The sequence below is a fragment of the Nymphalis io genome, chromosome 18 (genome assembly GCF_905147045.1).
Source record: "Nymphalis io chromosome 18, ilAglIoxx1.1, whole genome shotgun sequence".
NCBI classification, from domain to species: domain Eukaryota; kingdom Metazoa; phylum Arthropoda; class Insecta; order Lepidoptera; family Nymphalidae; genus Nymphalis; species Nymphalis io.
In genome coordinates this window covers 5194800-5209669 of record NC_065905.1, presented here as the reverse complement: position 1 = coordinate 5209669, position 14870 = coordinate 5194800, and the positions used below count along the sequence as shown (strand labels likewise).

The 14870-nt window shown below is 34.2% G+C and overlaps 1 protein-coding gene across 6 annotated transcripts in view; it reads right to left on the bottom strand.

The window, feature by feature from the left end:
- Positions 1-14870, bottom strand: part of LOC126775504 (max-binding protein MNT-like) — a 35030-nt gene continuing 20160 nt past the window's right edge. For 4 of the 6 annotated variants that reach the window (XM_050497487.1, XM_050497486.1, XM_050497483.1 and 1 more), the window contains 10 exons: positions 11706-11949; positions 11014-11149; positions 10838-10905; positions 10615-10731; positions 6160-6237; positions 4967-5047; positions 3769-3871; positions 3157-3225; positions 2862-2947; positions 1-2757 (listed from right to left, as the gene is read on the bottom strand). In XM_050497487.1, coding sequence (XP_050353444.1) covers positions 2635-2757; positions 2862-2947; positions 3157-3225; positions 3769-3871; positions 4967-5047; positions 6160-6237; positions 10615-10731; positions 10838-10905; positions 11014-11149; positions 11706-11949 — 1105 coding nt within the window. In that variant the 3' untranslated portion in view covers positions 1-2634. Of the gene's footprint in view, positions 2758-2861; positions 2948-3152; positions 3226-3768; positions 3872-4966; positions 5048-6159; positions 6238-10614; positions 10732-10837; positions 10906-11013; positions 11150-11705; positions 11950-14870 lie in introns of all 6 variants that reach the window. The other 2 variants (XM_050497484.1, XM_050497485.1) reach the window with 2 other exon arrangements.

Below are 14870 nucleotides of genomic sequence, written 5' to 3'. Positions count from 1 at the left end.
TAAATATGTAATTTCCTGTATTACTAACATATTAGAATTTTATACACTACATCATTGTATTTACATGAGCATTCGCTTCGCAATATTAATAAAATTAAAATAAATTCTCTCTTAAATTATAATATTTATACAATTTTCATATCTACTATTATTATTATTATTAGGCAAAGAGACATCACTTCAGAAGCTCAGAAAAATCGTATATTGGATTCCTTTACATATTTTACTAAAGCGGGATTCTAAACTTATTGTTCGTTATTTTTATGAAATTAATAAATATAAAAGATACTTTGAAACTGCAACATAAAATTACGAAATGTTTAAAACAAACTTAGAAAACCTGAAACTTACTTAGCTCAGATTCTTTGTTCCAGTTCTAGACTTGATATCTGTAGTACAATTGTAATCCTTATCGTTACGATAAAATCAATTTAAATTAAACTTCTGGAGTCTTAATAATTTGCTTAAAATATTACGAATAGGTGTGAAACAAACATGACACAAAATGATTCGTCATTTTCCATTATTTCATGTTGCTCTAGTAGGATGTAAATATTTTACTTAATTTCCATTTCAAATAATATTCTCCAGTTTCGAAGAAATAAAAAAAATCTATATTTTATTTTATCAATATTGCACACAACATAACTGAAAAATCTGTAATCGCGCTTTATCATCAAAATGGACTTATGAATTCTTAAATAATAACTCAAAGCTCTTATTTTTCCAACTGTCCTTACAATGTAATGTTGAAGACGTAAAATACATTAGGCACCATACTGTCCGCTAATTATATATTTTTTGCAGGCAAAGGAAGTGAAAGAATATGAAAGAAATACAATTCTGTAATCATTTATGTGTCACTAATTAATTATTTATTTGATAAAGCTGAAAAACATTTTGAATGTTCTATCTCACAAAAAAAAACATTATTTATATCAACGATGTCATTATTTTAAAATTTCATTTTTTAGAATTTAAAAATCATATAGGCACTGTATTCGGACGGCCAAGGGACCTGACCCAGCGCCGGCTAATTTAATGAATGCTATTGCATACCGACATGAAACAATTTAAGTATTATCGAATAAACAACCGCAAAGGTTACTACAGGGTATATGATGCATTAAATCGCGACGGCATACAATAATTTACTGAATATTCTCACAATTCCGGACAAGTGTATCTTATCCTTACATATTCCGGATAGCCGAAACGCTTGTGCGAATCACAGCCTTCTAATTTATTAATCCCTGGTACTTCATCATATATACTTATCACAAAATGATGTATTTTCTTTCACATACATATAAGCCACATTATTCATTTTGAACCTAAATTATTTACGCCTTATTTATTGACTTTTTTATATATTAATAACACGCGATTATTAAAAATTGACAACATCTAAAGACAGAATCTTTGTACAGAATTTCCAGTACTACAGTAGCTAAACTGCACACATCACAGATATATAGAAAAAATAAACTTTTATCTTGTTAATCTATACATAACAAGTACATTTTAGCCTAAATCTAAATATATTTACAGTATGTTAATTGTATAGACCTCCTTACAGATGACATCTAATGAAAAACTACACGTTATTCGAATAAAATGAATAATTTGTAGAAATTCATAGATTTATGACAGATGTCTGTCTGAGCGGAGTAGTAGTATCATGGGGAACATATTCTTTACAACCACATCTATTGATTATCCAATCGGCTCCAAAATATATTCCAGTTTTGATACATATAAAAATTTGCTCCCTATTTTACTGGCTCTAAATAAATAAATAATAATTAAATTATATCTTTACACTCGTAGCGCTCTGTACAATCACATGGAATTTGTTACTTGTAGAAAAATATAAAGTGAATTGTACCTACACTACTTCAACAGTTTGGCCGGATGATACGCATAAAAACCATCGCAAATCGTCCATCACACACTTCACTTTGCTGACACTGTCTTAAATAACTGAACACTGTGTACGCGCATCACGCAATTAACTAAAGATTACTGTCAGTGGCGATCGTATTGTCGAATAATAAATGTGTCTACTCTGTTGTAGAATGACTAAAACTATACAGATAAACACATCGTTAAACGTGTCACACTCAAGAAGTCCATACATCGAATTATTGCTTGGAAATTAGGCAGTGATTAAACGTTTCTGACAATCATCTCGAAACGCATCTTTCGATCGCGCACCGATGAAAATGCTTTGTATAATATAAGCATATTTTTTGCTGATATAAATTCATAATATCATTGGCGTAAAATTTTGTAGCAATTGTTAACTTAAAAATAATACTTTAAAAAAACCTGCATTTTTTGACTCATCATTACATTTCAATGTAATGTGAAATCGAAGTAGATTGAATGAAGATTGAAAGTGGAATATGTATTAATTAGTATACTAATGTTTATATGCCGTAATGAGTCTAAACCAATTAGAGTGAATCCTCGTGACTTTCACTGGCTACCAAGTACTAATTGTAAATATTTATTTTATTCTCTGTTGCGATGTCAACAAAATTTTACACCAAAATGTGGTTTTTATTTTATTTTAAATGAAGACCATTATCAAAGTGAGCGTGTACTAGGCGTTCAGAGTTCGCGCGGAGGTCACGTGGAAGGCGATGCACTGGACACTACCACCACGGGTTTGACGATGGTGGTGGCGCTTAAATACTGCGCGCTAACTGTCAATGGCGCAACACTACCTTTCACCATCTGGGTTTCTACCATCTGAAATAATCAAAGTTACAGGTTAAAAAACAGTTTATATAGGTTATTTTTTATTGATAAAATATTGGTTTCTTTAAAATGTATATCACATTATATAATCTTACCTTATGTGTGAGTGTGTGCGTTTGCAATAAATGCCCCGGCTGCGACACTACGAGAGGAGTCAAGCCGCCGACCAAGACGCTTCCTTCTGGAATAAAACAGGTTACATATACTGGTCTGTAATATCAATAGAAATTCTACACTGTTAATGTCGTCAAAGTGCGCCAGCACACAACGCTTTTACGATTAAAGTAAGGTGTGCAAAAAAATACCCTTAAACTAACCTTAGTCGTTATAATGAACTCTTTATTTTCCTATGTAATGTTTAATGATGGAAGATTATATTTAAATACTTGCCTGTTGACGTCGGTGGGGGCGTCACGATGCCATTCTCTTTAGAAACCTTATTGGTATCTGTGGTTACGCCTGAAAGAAGGCCATATCATTGTTAATATTGACATGATTATAATATCAAATTAACAATAAACTATTAAAAATTGACTAACAACTATCTCAATTTTATAGTTATTTATATTTTAATTGTATGGTTGATATATGTATGTAACCACAAAAGGAGTAAATCCAAATAAACAACTTTGACAACGATATAAATTTCATTTCAATTTAAACGGTTTCAATGTCCGCGAAGTTTTAATCGGGACTTCGAAAGTTAAATTAATGTAGTTATAACTAGTTAAGTGGAATAGTGCTGTATTATAAATAAAGGTAAATTAATCAAGAACTGTTTATAGTGCGTAATACAGCATAACAAACAGAAAACCGCATGCAATTTATAAATCTACGGTTTGTTTACCTTTACTCCTACTCTGATTGGAATAGGGTATATTTGAATACTGCTAATTAGCAATCTCGCAACCGATCAAAATTTTACATTTGATTGATCACAATTAATTAATGACATTGACATAATACGGCTGGCATTGAAGGTACCAGGCTAGTATAACTCACCGTTGGTGTGAAAAGACGGCGCTTGTAGTACTCGCAGACCGCCGCCCGCTGACAACAGCTGTAGTGCTGCCGGCCCTACCACGAGACCGCCGCTACTAACCACCTAAAATAAACAAAAAAATAATTTTACCTTACTTATAAAGGTTGCGTAGTCAATGTTTAGTTTTTAACACTGATTTTGCTCTTTCTGGCATTATTGATTTGACATTTGAAAGAAGAAGTCACATCATTGCTTAATCAATCATGCGCTTAACAACTTTTTTTAAATAAGGTCCGTTAATGTTTTACTTAAAAAATTACATACCAGTTACCCGACTTCGCATGGTTAAAATAAAGGTTTCTAACATATTTATTTATCATATTTTTATAATGAAATAGGAACAAAACTATGTTTGTAAAATTAGTACATATCGATCTAGGCTTCATATTCACCCTTAGTGTGCTAATTACATTTTATCGCACATCCCACACCCTCTCATTTTTTAAGCCTATATGCAAAAATAGTCCAAATTGCATAAAACATTTATTAAATTTTCATAAAACGTTTAAAATTAACATTAATTTTGATAAAGATTTGTATTTTACTGTATATAAAATTAGTAAAATTAGTAATTAAACTTATTGTTTATTTTATTTAATTATTTCATAATAATTACTAACTAGAGATTAGTCCCTTATCTTTTAAAGATAATCTCCCGAGACTTTCTGCATATATATATCATTAGACGTACAAATCTTTAATATTACGATTTTAAGAAGCAGGTTTCAGTTCAGCTTGTGTTAAAAGCGCCTGGACCAACATTTTTTTTTAATTACATTGGCATAATAAATGTTGTCAAAACTTTACATAAAAACTATAAACTGTTACAGCATGAAAGTTCCATTAAAATAACATTCGTTGTTATTGAGTGAATCCGAAAAAAAAAGTAGTCTTAATGTAATAAGAATTTTATGATCAGAAAATGTCTACAGAAAAGTCAGCGACAGGGTCATCATAGACGTATCTTTAATATATCACGGGGATTAATCCTTAATAACTCGTACGAAGTCGAATCTGGTAGCTAGAAATTAATAAAAATGCAATCTCCATATATTAAGATCAAAAGTCATATCAGTAATTTCGAAAAGTCCTTTTACAGATATATTAAAAATCATATATTTAATCCAATTTTTAACGATACATTTACCATAAACTTACTTGGGATAAAGGGAGATGAATTTGAGCTGGATGCATTATATTATTCAAAGCATTTGTTACGCCATTGACTTCTTGACCATTCTGTAATTAAAAATCCTTGGTATATTAATTCGTTAAATATATCCATAAATAATAAAAGTAAATATATTCAGTTATTTTAAAGAAATAGCCGTAAATAATTATTGTTTTATTATGTGTACAAATAAAGCAGATTATATCCTAGGTATATGTACATATATTATACTAAGTTTCAAAATAATTTAGTAATATATGAAGATACATGAATATATAAAAGCCGAGATGGCCTAGTGGTTAGAACGCGTGAATCTTAACCGATGATCGTGGGTTCAAACCCGGGCAAGCACCACTGAATTTTCATGTGCTTAATTTGTGTTTATAATTCATCTCGTGCTTGACGGTGAAGGAAAACATCGTGAGGAAACCTGCATGTGTCTAATTTCATTGAAATTCTGCCACATGTGTATTCTACCAACCCGCACTGGAGCAGCGTGGTGGAATAAGCTCCAAACCTTCTCCTTAAAAGGGAGAGGAGGCCTTAGCCCAGCAGTGGGACTGTACAGTTGCTGTACTGTACATGAATATATGTATTAAGTAAAATTAAACAATAAATACGAGTATTTAATAAAATCTTAATATAAGGTTAAATAATAATTTAATTCATTTAATAAATCACAACTGCATTATGTATAAATTACTTTTTTTTATAAATAATGCCTATATAATTTTATAAAAGACTTGTGTCTCTGACTTGATATAAACATATTTGTTATTTTATAAGTATTTTCAGTGTAATATTATTTACAAATAAGTCCAATAAGAACATAAATAATGACATTTGAGTCACAAGTGTCGCTGTTGCTCTGCACGTCATGTGGAGAGAAACCATTTTACCATTACTAAACAATAAATAAAAGAGAAATAGATTAATTTATATTATATTGCTATTTCTTATTTAATTAAAACGAAAAAAAGCTCATACTTTCATTACGTAAAAAAGCGCTTGCGCACGTTTTTAATATAATTAATGACAGTTATATCAAGATGGCATATTATACAAATAAATAATATTTAAATGTAAGGAGAAAAATTAGATATTAATATCATAATTGTTTTGCTAAATTCCACGTTTCACTGATATATATAGATCTAAAATTAATGTAAAAACAGAATACCTGCAACGAAGGCTCTGCTGGTGCAATCGTCGTAAGAGTAAGGGTATTATGTCTTGTACCGTACGACGTTCTCACGACCTGAAACAAAACATAAACCTTATAATATATATCTATATTCATGTTATAATTGTAAAACAAAGCAAGGTTAGGTCGCGTCAGGTCACGTTGATGTCAGGGGTTTGACGTCATTCAATTTACACGAAAGAAAGTAATTTGTACAGCGCAAAGGAACGCACTACATATATAATTGAATAAAAAATTTATGTTTATTACTCAATCACGCAAAAACGTCTGGACGGATTTGATTGAAATTTTAAATAGAGAGCTTATACCCTGACTTAACACAGACTAAACTAAAACCTGAATGAAGCTAAAGAAACGAACCTGAAGACGGGACGGAAATCTTACATACTAAACTTTCTTTGCAACTGTTTTTTTTAATATTTAAAAAAAAAGTAATTTCATCAAAATATTATATAAATGACATAGAATTGACTGAAGTAAATGAAGAACGTGACTTGGGTATTCTGCTTGACAGTAGGCTTAGTTTTATCTCACATATTGACAAAACCGTGGAACAGGCCAATAAATCTCTCGGATCTGTACTAAGGTGCTCCAAAGATTTTAAAAGACCTTCGACTATAATAAAACTTTTTGACAGCTATGTTCGTTGTAGACTTGAATACTGTTGTATAATCTGTGCACCTTATTATAGGATACACGTTGACATAATTGAGCAAGTTCAAAAGCGGTTTTTGAAGCATATGTCGTTTAGATTTAAAACTAGTCAACATTCATATAGTGAGAGGCTTAAACGTTTTGACAGAACAAGTCTTGAATCAAGAAGGTCACTTTTATTTCTTACTTTTTTATACAATATGTTAAATAATAATATTGATATTCCCGATTTATTGGCAACATTGACGTTTAATTTACCTCGTAGCAATACAAGACGAATAGGTAATCTTTTACACATAGGAACATACAGGACACAATTAGGAAAAAAATCACTTATACCCCGTTTATCATATTTATACAATAGCATTTCAAAACTAGTAGCTGATTTGGATATCTTCCATAATAGCCCGTCTCAGTTCAAACGCAACATTTTAAATTACCTAAATAGTTGCCCTCGTTGAACTATCTTTCAATCGACCCAATTTGACTTTTTTTTTTTTTTTTTTATATATCGCCGGGAGGGCAAATGACTCTACTCCACCTGATGGTAAGTGGTAGTAGAGTCCAAACGCGACGACGGCCAGTACAGACGGGAAAAACGTTCTGCACTAGCCGCCTTCGCCTTGCCGGCCCGCAAGATGCCTCTTCACGCCTCGTTTGAAGGAACCCGGGTTGTAAGAGGAGGGGAATACGTGAGCTGGTAAGGAATTCCATTTTTTGGAAGTGCGACAAAGAAAGGAGTTGCCAAATTTCTTTGTTCGCGATGGAATTGATGTCACAGTTAGGCGGTGACATCGAGAACCAGCCCGCGTGGACTTAAGAAGGAAGGGGGAAGCAGGAATTAGAGAGAATAATTCCTCAGAGCACTCGCCGTGATACAGTCGATAGAAAGCGCTCAGTGCTGCTATCTCACGACGCAATTGTAAAGGCTCAAGGGTGTTTGTGACCTTTAGGTCGCCAATAATGCGTACGGCACGTCGCTGCAACCGGTCCAAGGCCTCAAGTAGGTACTTAGCGGAGCCATCCCAAAGGTGCGAGCAATATTCCACGCAAGACCGTACCTGTGTTTTGTACAGCAGGCACAGTTGTTGTGGCGTGAAAAAGCGCCGCACCTTGTTCAGAACTCCGAGTTTCCGTGAAGCTGTTTTTATAACAGCCTCGATGTAATCCCTTGGACTAAGGTCGCAGCGAACGTCAATCCCCAGCATGGCGATTTTGCTTTGCATCACCAGCGGAGTACCACAGAGGGAGGGAAGAGGGGAAAATGTTGACTTTTTCGCCGTGAGAGCGCATACCTGTGTTTTCTTGGCATTAAACTCAACAAGATTATCAGAGCCCCATTTGGCGATGAGATCTAACGTCCTATCGAGTTCAATGACAAGATTCTCCCGCCTCTCCTCAGTTTCCGCCCGCCCAGCCACTGCGCGTCCGTGGTATCCACCATGCACTGTACTATCATCTGCATAGCAATGTATGTTCCCAAGGGAGAGCATATCATTGATATGCAAAAGAAAGAGTGTGGGAGATAGCACAGATCCCTGGGGGACCCCAGCATTCACTACATAGAATTGTGAAGCGCAACCATCTACTAAAACACGAAGGCTACGCTTGTGTAGGAAGCTGGCAATCCAGGTGCATAGCTGAGCAGGCAGACCATATGCCGGTAGCTTGGAGAGAAGACTTCTGTGCCAGACCCTGTCGAAAGCCTTGGAGATATCGAGGCTGACAGCCAACGATTCTCCATGCTTGTCGATAGCTTCACCCCAGAGGTGCGTTACGTACGCTAGAAGATCACCTGTGGACCGTTTTGGTCGAAACCCGTACTGACGATCATTAATTAGACAGTGATCTTCTAGGTAATGGATCAGTTGGTTGTTTAAAATCCGTTCCATCACCTTACAAAGTACTGAGGTGATAGCTATTGGCCGATAATTTGCCGGGTCAGACCGATCCCCTTTTTTGGGAACCGCTTGCACGTTAGCTCTTCTCCAAGCCTCCGGCACACTTCCCGAAGAGAGAGAAAGTTGGAACAGGCGCGTTAACACAGTGAGAAGTCAGCAGAAGGTCCAGTAGAGAAGGTGCTTGCCCATCAATGTCTGGGATCCTGGTGGGCTGATCAACCAGTTGGGTCAAGTCATGTGTGAGAGCAAAAGCATGAGCAGTCCTTCCAGCATGGTCAGTTTTGAGGGATTTCAACCAGGATTCGTGGTGAGCATTAAAGTCCCCCAAAAACACCAATTCCGCGTTAGGAAATTGCTCTTGCGCAGCATCTGCCACCCGACTAAGATGGTCAAATAGTCGGCTTGTCTCCAAGTCACCATTGTGGGATCTGTAGAGGCACACGTAGACTCGGCTCTGACGAACCAGGTCCACACGTACCACCAACATGGAGAAGGAGGGGTCCTCCAAGCAGCGCAGTCGGTGACAGCAAACATCCGTCCTGACGAACAAGCATACTCCGGCTTTCGCTTTGAAGGATTCTTCAAGCGTGTAGCCGGGATAATTAAGGTAGCTGGTATCGGCAGGACGGAGTATTTGTGTCTCCGTGAGAAACAACATTGCTGGCCGTGCTGTCTCGAGATGGTGGTGGACAGCGTTGAGGTTAGTGTGGAGTCCTCGGATGTTAGAGAACTCGACCTCAAACAGCGAGGGTATGGTGGGGGTGAGCACCGCTGTACGACCGTTATTTCTTTTTTGTTGCGCCATTTGGGAGAAATTAAATGGAAAAGAGACGTGAAGCGAGCGATGTATTGCCACGATAGGGATGGGCAAAGTGTGGAGGCGTGTTTCCCCAAGTGGTTGCCAAAAGGAAAAATACACTGACCCGCCGGACGGAAGGGCCCCCGAACCCCCCCGGAAGTGGCCGCCGGGACCCCACCTACCGGTCACCAACCGGCACGACGGTCCACCCCGAGATTATGCGTGGCCTGGTGGGGCAGCCTCACGAGCTGGTTAGGCACGCTCGGGCCCCTGTACTATGCCACGGGCGGCCAGCGGAACAGTCGTTTCTTCGGGTCTCCCTGACCGGCAGGTCAATACAGTTTCCCCCGGCATTGGTTCAACAGCCGTCTCCAACCGGACCAACACCCATCGCGACAATACTCGCTCGGGCTTGACTTATTATTCACTAACTTATATAGAATTATGACCTTTTTTTTGTTCTCTAAAATTGTTTTTTGTTTTTCTTTCGTTCTCAATTTTTTTTTCTCTAAATTAATATGTAAGTTTATATAAATATTAAATATTCAATCGTAAATTTAATAATAATTTCAAAATATTTTTAATGATGTTAATGTATTTGTATTTTTATGGACTTGTAATTTTTAACTAAAAACTTTATTTAATGACTATGTATAATGATGCGTTTACGAATGATGTAATAACCAATAATTAGTAGAACATTTGTCAAAAAACCATTTCACAACCATCAAACTGTTGGTTGTCCAAAATAAATAAAAGAACAAATAAATAAATAAATAAAAAAAGAATAGAACGTTTGGAAAGTTTAAATTGAAAAACTTTAACTTTAATGGTTCTCATTCTAGTCCATTCCTTGCTTAGTTTGTTTTGGTTTCCATTGTTTGTTAGTTTGGTTATGTCAAATCTTGCAAGCTGAATTAGAATCATTCTCTCTTATCCCATACAGATAAATCTCAATTATCAACAGCATAGACACGAAATTTACTATATTTAAAAATGCTTTTTTACTATTAATGTATTTTTAAATTTATTATATCACATTTCTTTCTTATTATTCTTTATAGAAGACATTCATACCTGTGAAGTTGTAGGAGTAATTTGTATCGGCAGCGTGCGCAGCTTCGTGCTAAGGTTTAGTGTGCGAGGTGGAGAGGAATCCATTCGAATTGCAGAACGCGGCGGCGAAGACGAAATCTGAAATTTTATAAATAAACATATGTTCAGTCACATTTTATTTTATTATTATTATATTATTATTATTTTATAATATATATGCAATAAATTTAGCAAATAAACTTACACTTACAGGAATTCCCAGTACCTGCCCATTAACACGATCGTCCCTATCATTTTCTTCGGAAACAGCTTCTGAAAACATAAAAATGAAATATGATTTTTTAATTCGGTTATAGTTTACATCGGATTTTTTTTCTTTACGAATTATTAATTTACGATTCAAAAATATATATCACATACCGATACTATTTGGGCGTAATGTGGCACGAACAGAGATTTCTCGCTTTAACGCGGCGAGTCGCTGTTGGGCTGCAATCTTTTCGCGAGCCAGTCGTTCCATCTCGTGTTCGCTTTCGCGCTCCTTTCGACGAAGCACCTACAAACAGAGTACTAGGATAACATAAATTGCCAACATGTAGAAATATTGGCGAAGTGTTCGCGATATTTTCTAGAATGAAAATTGTTATGCAACAATGAGTTATATTAACAAACCAGAGAAAAACCCACAATTTAACATTAAAGATTCAAAAGTCCTTCACGCACCATTTACTTCATTCTTATAAGTGCCACAATGAACGGGAAAGACGGAATATATCAAAAATTTTATATTAGTTTAAATTATATTTTATAAATAACAATATAGTGAGAGCGTTAGAAACGATAAATTCCAAACAAAGATATTTTATGTTACATAGTACATTCTTAATTTAAAAAAAAATCAAGATTTTTGTCAAAATAAATCGGTAGCAAATATTCAATTAAATATTTTTTTCTGTGACTAAGTATTTTAATGTTTAATAATCTCATAGTGTGGAGCCACACCCATCACGACTCACAAGTAAGCGACTTATTAACTTGCAAATATAACAATAACGAAAACTGTGATGATATTATTAATACTAAACGTATTCATATTCAAACTATTGTTTTACCTGAATGTAACGAATGGCTGAGCCAAGAATGGATAAATTGGAAGTTTTTTTATCGTCTGGTGTAGCGGGCAACTGACGTTTAAGGAGTTCGAAACATTCTTTAAGATGGGCGCGGCGGTTTTTCTCCAACTTATTGTGGACCTCCCGCGTACCGGCTCGAGGCGCACTACCGATGCTACCGCTATTGCTACCGCTTCCGCTGCCACTACTGCTGACTGATGGGGGAGATGGTATTTGTGGTGGTCTGAGGACAAGATTTACGAAACTATTATAAAATTATACTGCAAAATTAATATTTTATAAACACTAAAGTTTCTTAAAGGATTTTTATCCGTTTGCTTCGTAATTTTAACTATAAAAAAAAATCTACGCAAGTAAATATCACCTTATATTCTTCTAACCTTGTTCTAAAAATGTTTGTTTTACAATCAAGGAACATCAATAATAACGATGCGACATGACTCTTAAGTTTGTTGTAATTAAATTACAAAATAAGGGCCTACATAACATCAAATTAATGATGCATGCAACGGCAAGGGCAGATCTATAGGACGATGAATAATAAAATTACTTAATATTCGTGTCAACGTATCCGTTACTAAGTTTAAGGCGACATATTATTACGATTATTATAACGGCTTTATAACATCGACGTACCGAAAATAAATATTTAATTGTAAAAGTATTAAATAATATATAAATATTTATTAATAAAACAAGATAATAAAACTCGTGTTAAAAGACGCCATCGTACTTTTATTATATACATAATCTAATATTATAATTACGTATAAGTAATACTACACTCGCTCCATTCATATCGAACATAACAACGCATGTCCTTGTCCTTGCAATGAGATTGGAACTTTTAATTTGTTAAATAAAATTGCAAAAATATCGACACATTGAGGTCTTTCGACCTACTTATAACTCCTTAGGAACAAAATATTTATAAGCTCACCGGGTATAAGCCTTGCGCGAGATAGAACCGCAAGGATACAATTACTGATTCATTTTCGACCCCTTTACATATGTAATGCCACATAATACATGGGCGATACTCCTAGGGTTTAATATATTCGTCGTTACTAAAACATCTATATCAGTCTTATTTAATAAAAAAGACAACTATTTTTATTAAATAAGGCCTTTAATTAAATGACTTTATTCGCCTAAGCTAAACTAAGACATTAATTATGATACGATTTATATTATGTATTAAATCTATATTATTTATATTAAGGTTATTCGTAAGGCGTGCTTTAACGAATAAAATTATTACAAATTATTATATATATGGATAATTGTAAATTTCAAAGCTTGCGAAATAATTTCAATAGGATATACATATATATCCATTTCATTATTTTTGACAATGTTTGAACAGGTGTAGAGCATGATTTTTAAAATGAAGAAAAAAATACAGATTGTGTCTTTTCTTATATATACCATAAGTATTCTGATATTTTTATTACATTTTCGCGACAAAACATACAAAAACTAAATTAGAAACGGTAACCATTGTAATCCTAATGAGCCACTTTTGAATGGACTTTTTAACACAAGCATGCGTATCTCCTTGTACATTTATTTCATGAACAAGGTTTTTTTATATCACAGATGGTATTATTGATTATCTCGTATAAATGGCAAAACCATAGTCGACTCATATGACACGTATTAACCCAATCAGCTGATTAATAGTAAAAATAGTAATACTTCATTTACTTCAACAATTTAGAAGAATTTATATCCGATTCAAAAAAGTTATTTCGAATCAAATTTATAAAAAAAAATATATATTCCTTTTTTGGAATCAGTTAAAAATAGTCTATATAATAATGTGGGGAGTTGATAATGATGACGAATACGACACAGACATTTCTTTTTATAATTTTAATCTCTACATCATGTAATTGTATTGTTTGCTTGAATTTTGTTTATTTAGTAATAAAAATCTATGCATATTAGCTGTATGTTTAATCCTAATTATAAAGATACTAATGACTGACTCCTTGGTCTAGTGGTTAGATATAAGGCAGACCCTGCTGTCATGGATTCGAAATCCAGGTCGGGCCAATAAAGTTACTTGGTTTTTCTGTCAGAGATAAAGCTTTTGTTCCTGCGTCTGAACCCTTTTGTTGTTTTGTTTTGTCTGATAAAGGAAAAGAGACAGCATCTGTGATTGCGCACACACTTGTGCACTATATTATGTCTTGTCCAGTTGCTTAATCTCTCTTGAGTTTGGCCGCCGTAGCCGACATCGGTCTGGAGAACATGTGCATTACTAATAGTTACCAATGATTTAAGAAGTTAACCACATATAACATAATATGCTTGAAGAACTGAAGTAACAACACCTAAATTTCTCTTATTTATTAGGGATTTTTCCACCACGATAATCCAGTGCGGGTTGGTGGATAAAGATGTGGTGCCAATATTTCATCCAACACATGCATGTTTCCCTCACGATGTTTTCCTTTACGCCGACTATGAAATGAACAATAAACATAAATTAAGCCCTGCCCGGATTTACGTCGCGTTCTTCGGTTAAGATTCGTATATTCTATCCACTGATATTGTCATAATTCATTTCCTCTTATATTGTTAAAACTTATATTAAACTAAGCTAATGATGACAAAAAATACTATACAATAGAACTATTTGGCACAAAAAAAATTATACACATAACAGTTGTTTTTGAAACAAAGTTCAGATACGGGTTTCTTCGTGGTTCAAAAAGCGGAGGTACTTCTAAATTTGGTTCAGAAAACAGTTGAACAGAGAACGGATTGGTGAATTTATCAATATAAGTTAGAAAAATACACTTATGGCGAATAAATTAGGTATTACATTGTTTTGTATAATTTATTACCGTGGACCAGTCTTCTTATGGCACAAAACTTAATTTGAATGAACAAAATGTAGATTATTATTTAAGTCGTCGGTTTTTAAATTTTTAGTTGTACCATATCTTTATTAAAATTATAAACTAAAATAATTTGCAGATTTAAAAAAAAATATTTTTCTCACTACCGTCAGCCACCAAATCTATAAATAATAAAACTTAAATAATGAAATATCTTACTAAACTTATTGCGTATGTTTACAACAACAGAAACAAATCATAGACAGAATGGAAATAAAATCGCAAGCACGTGGTA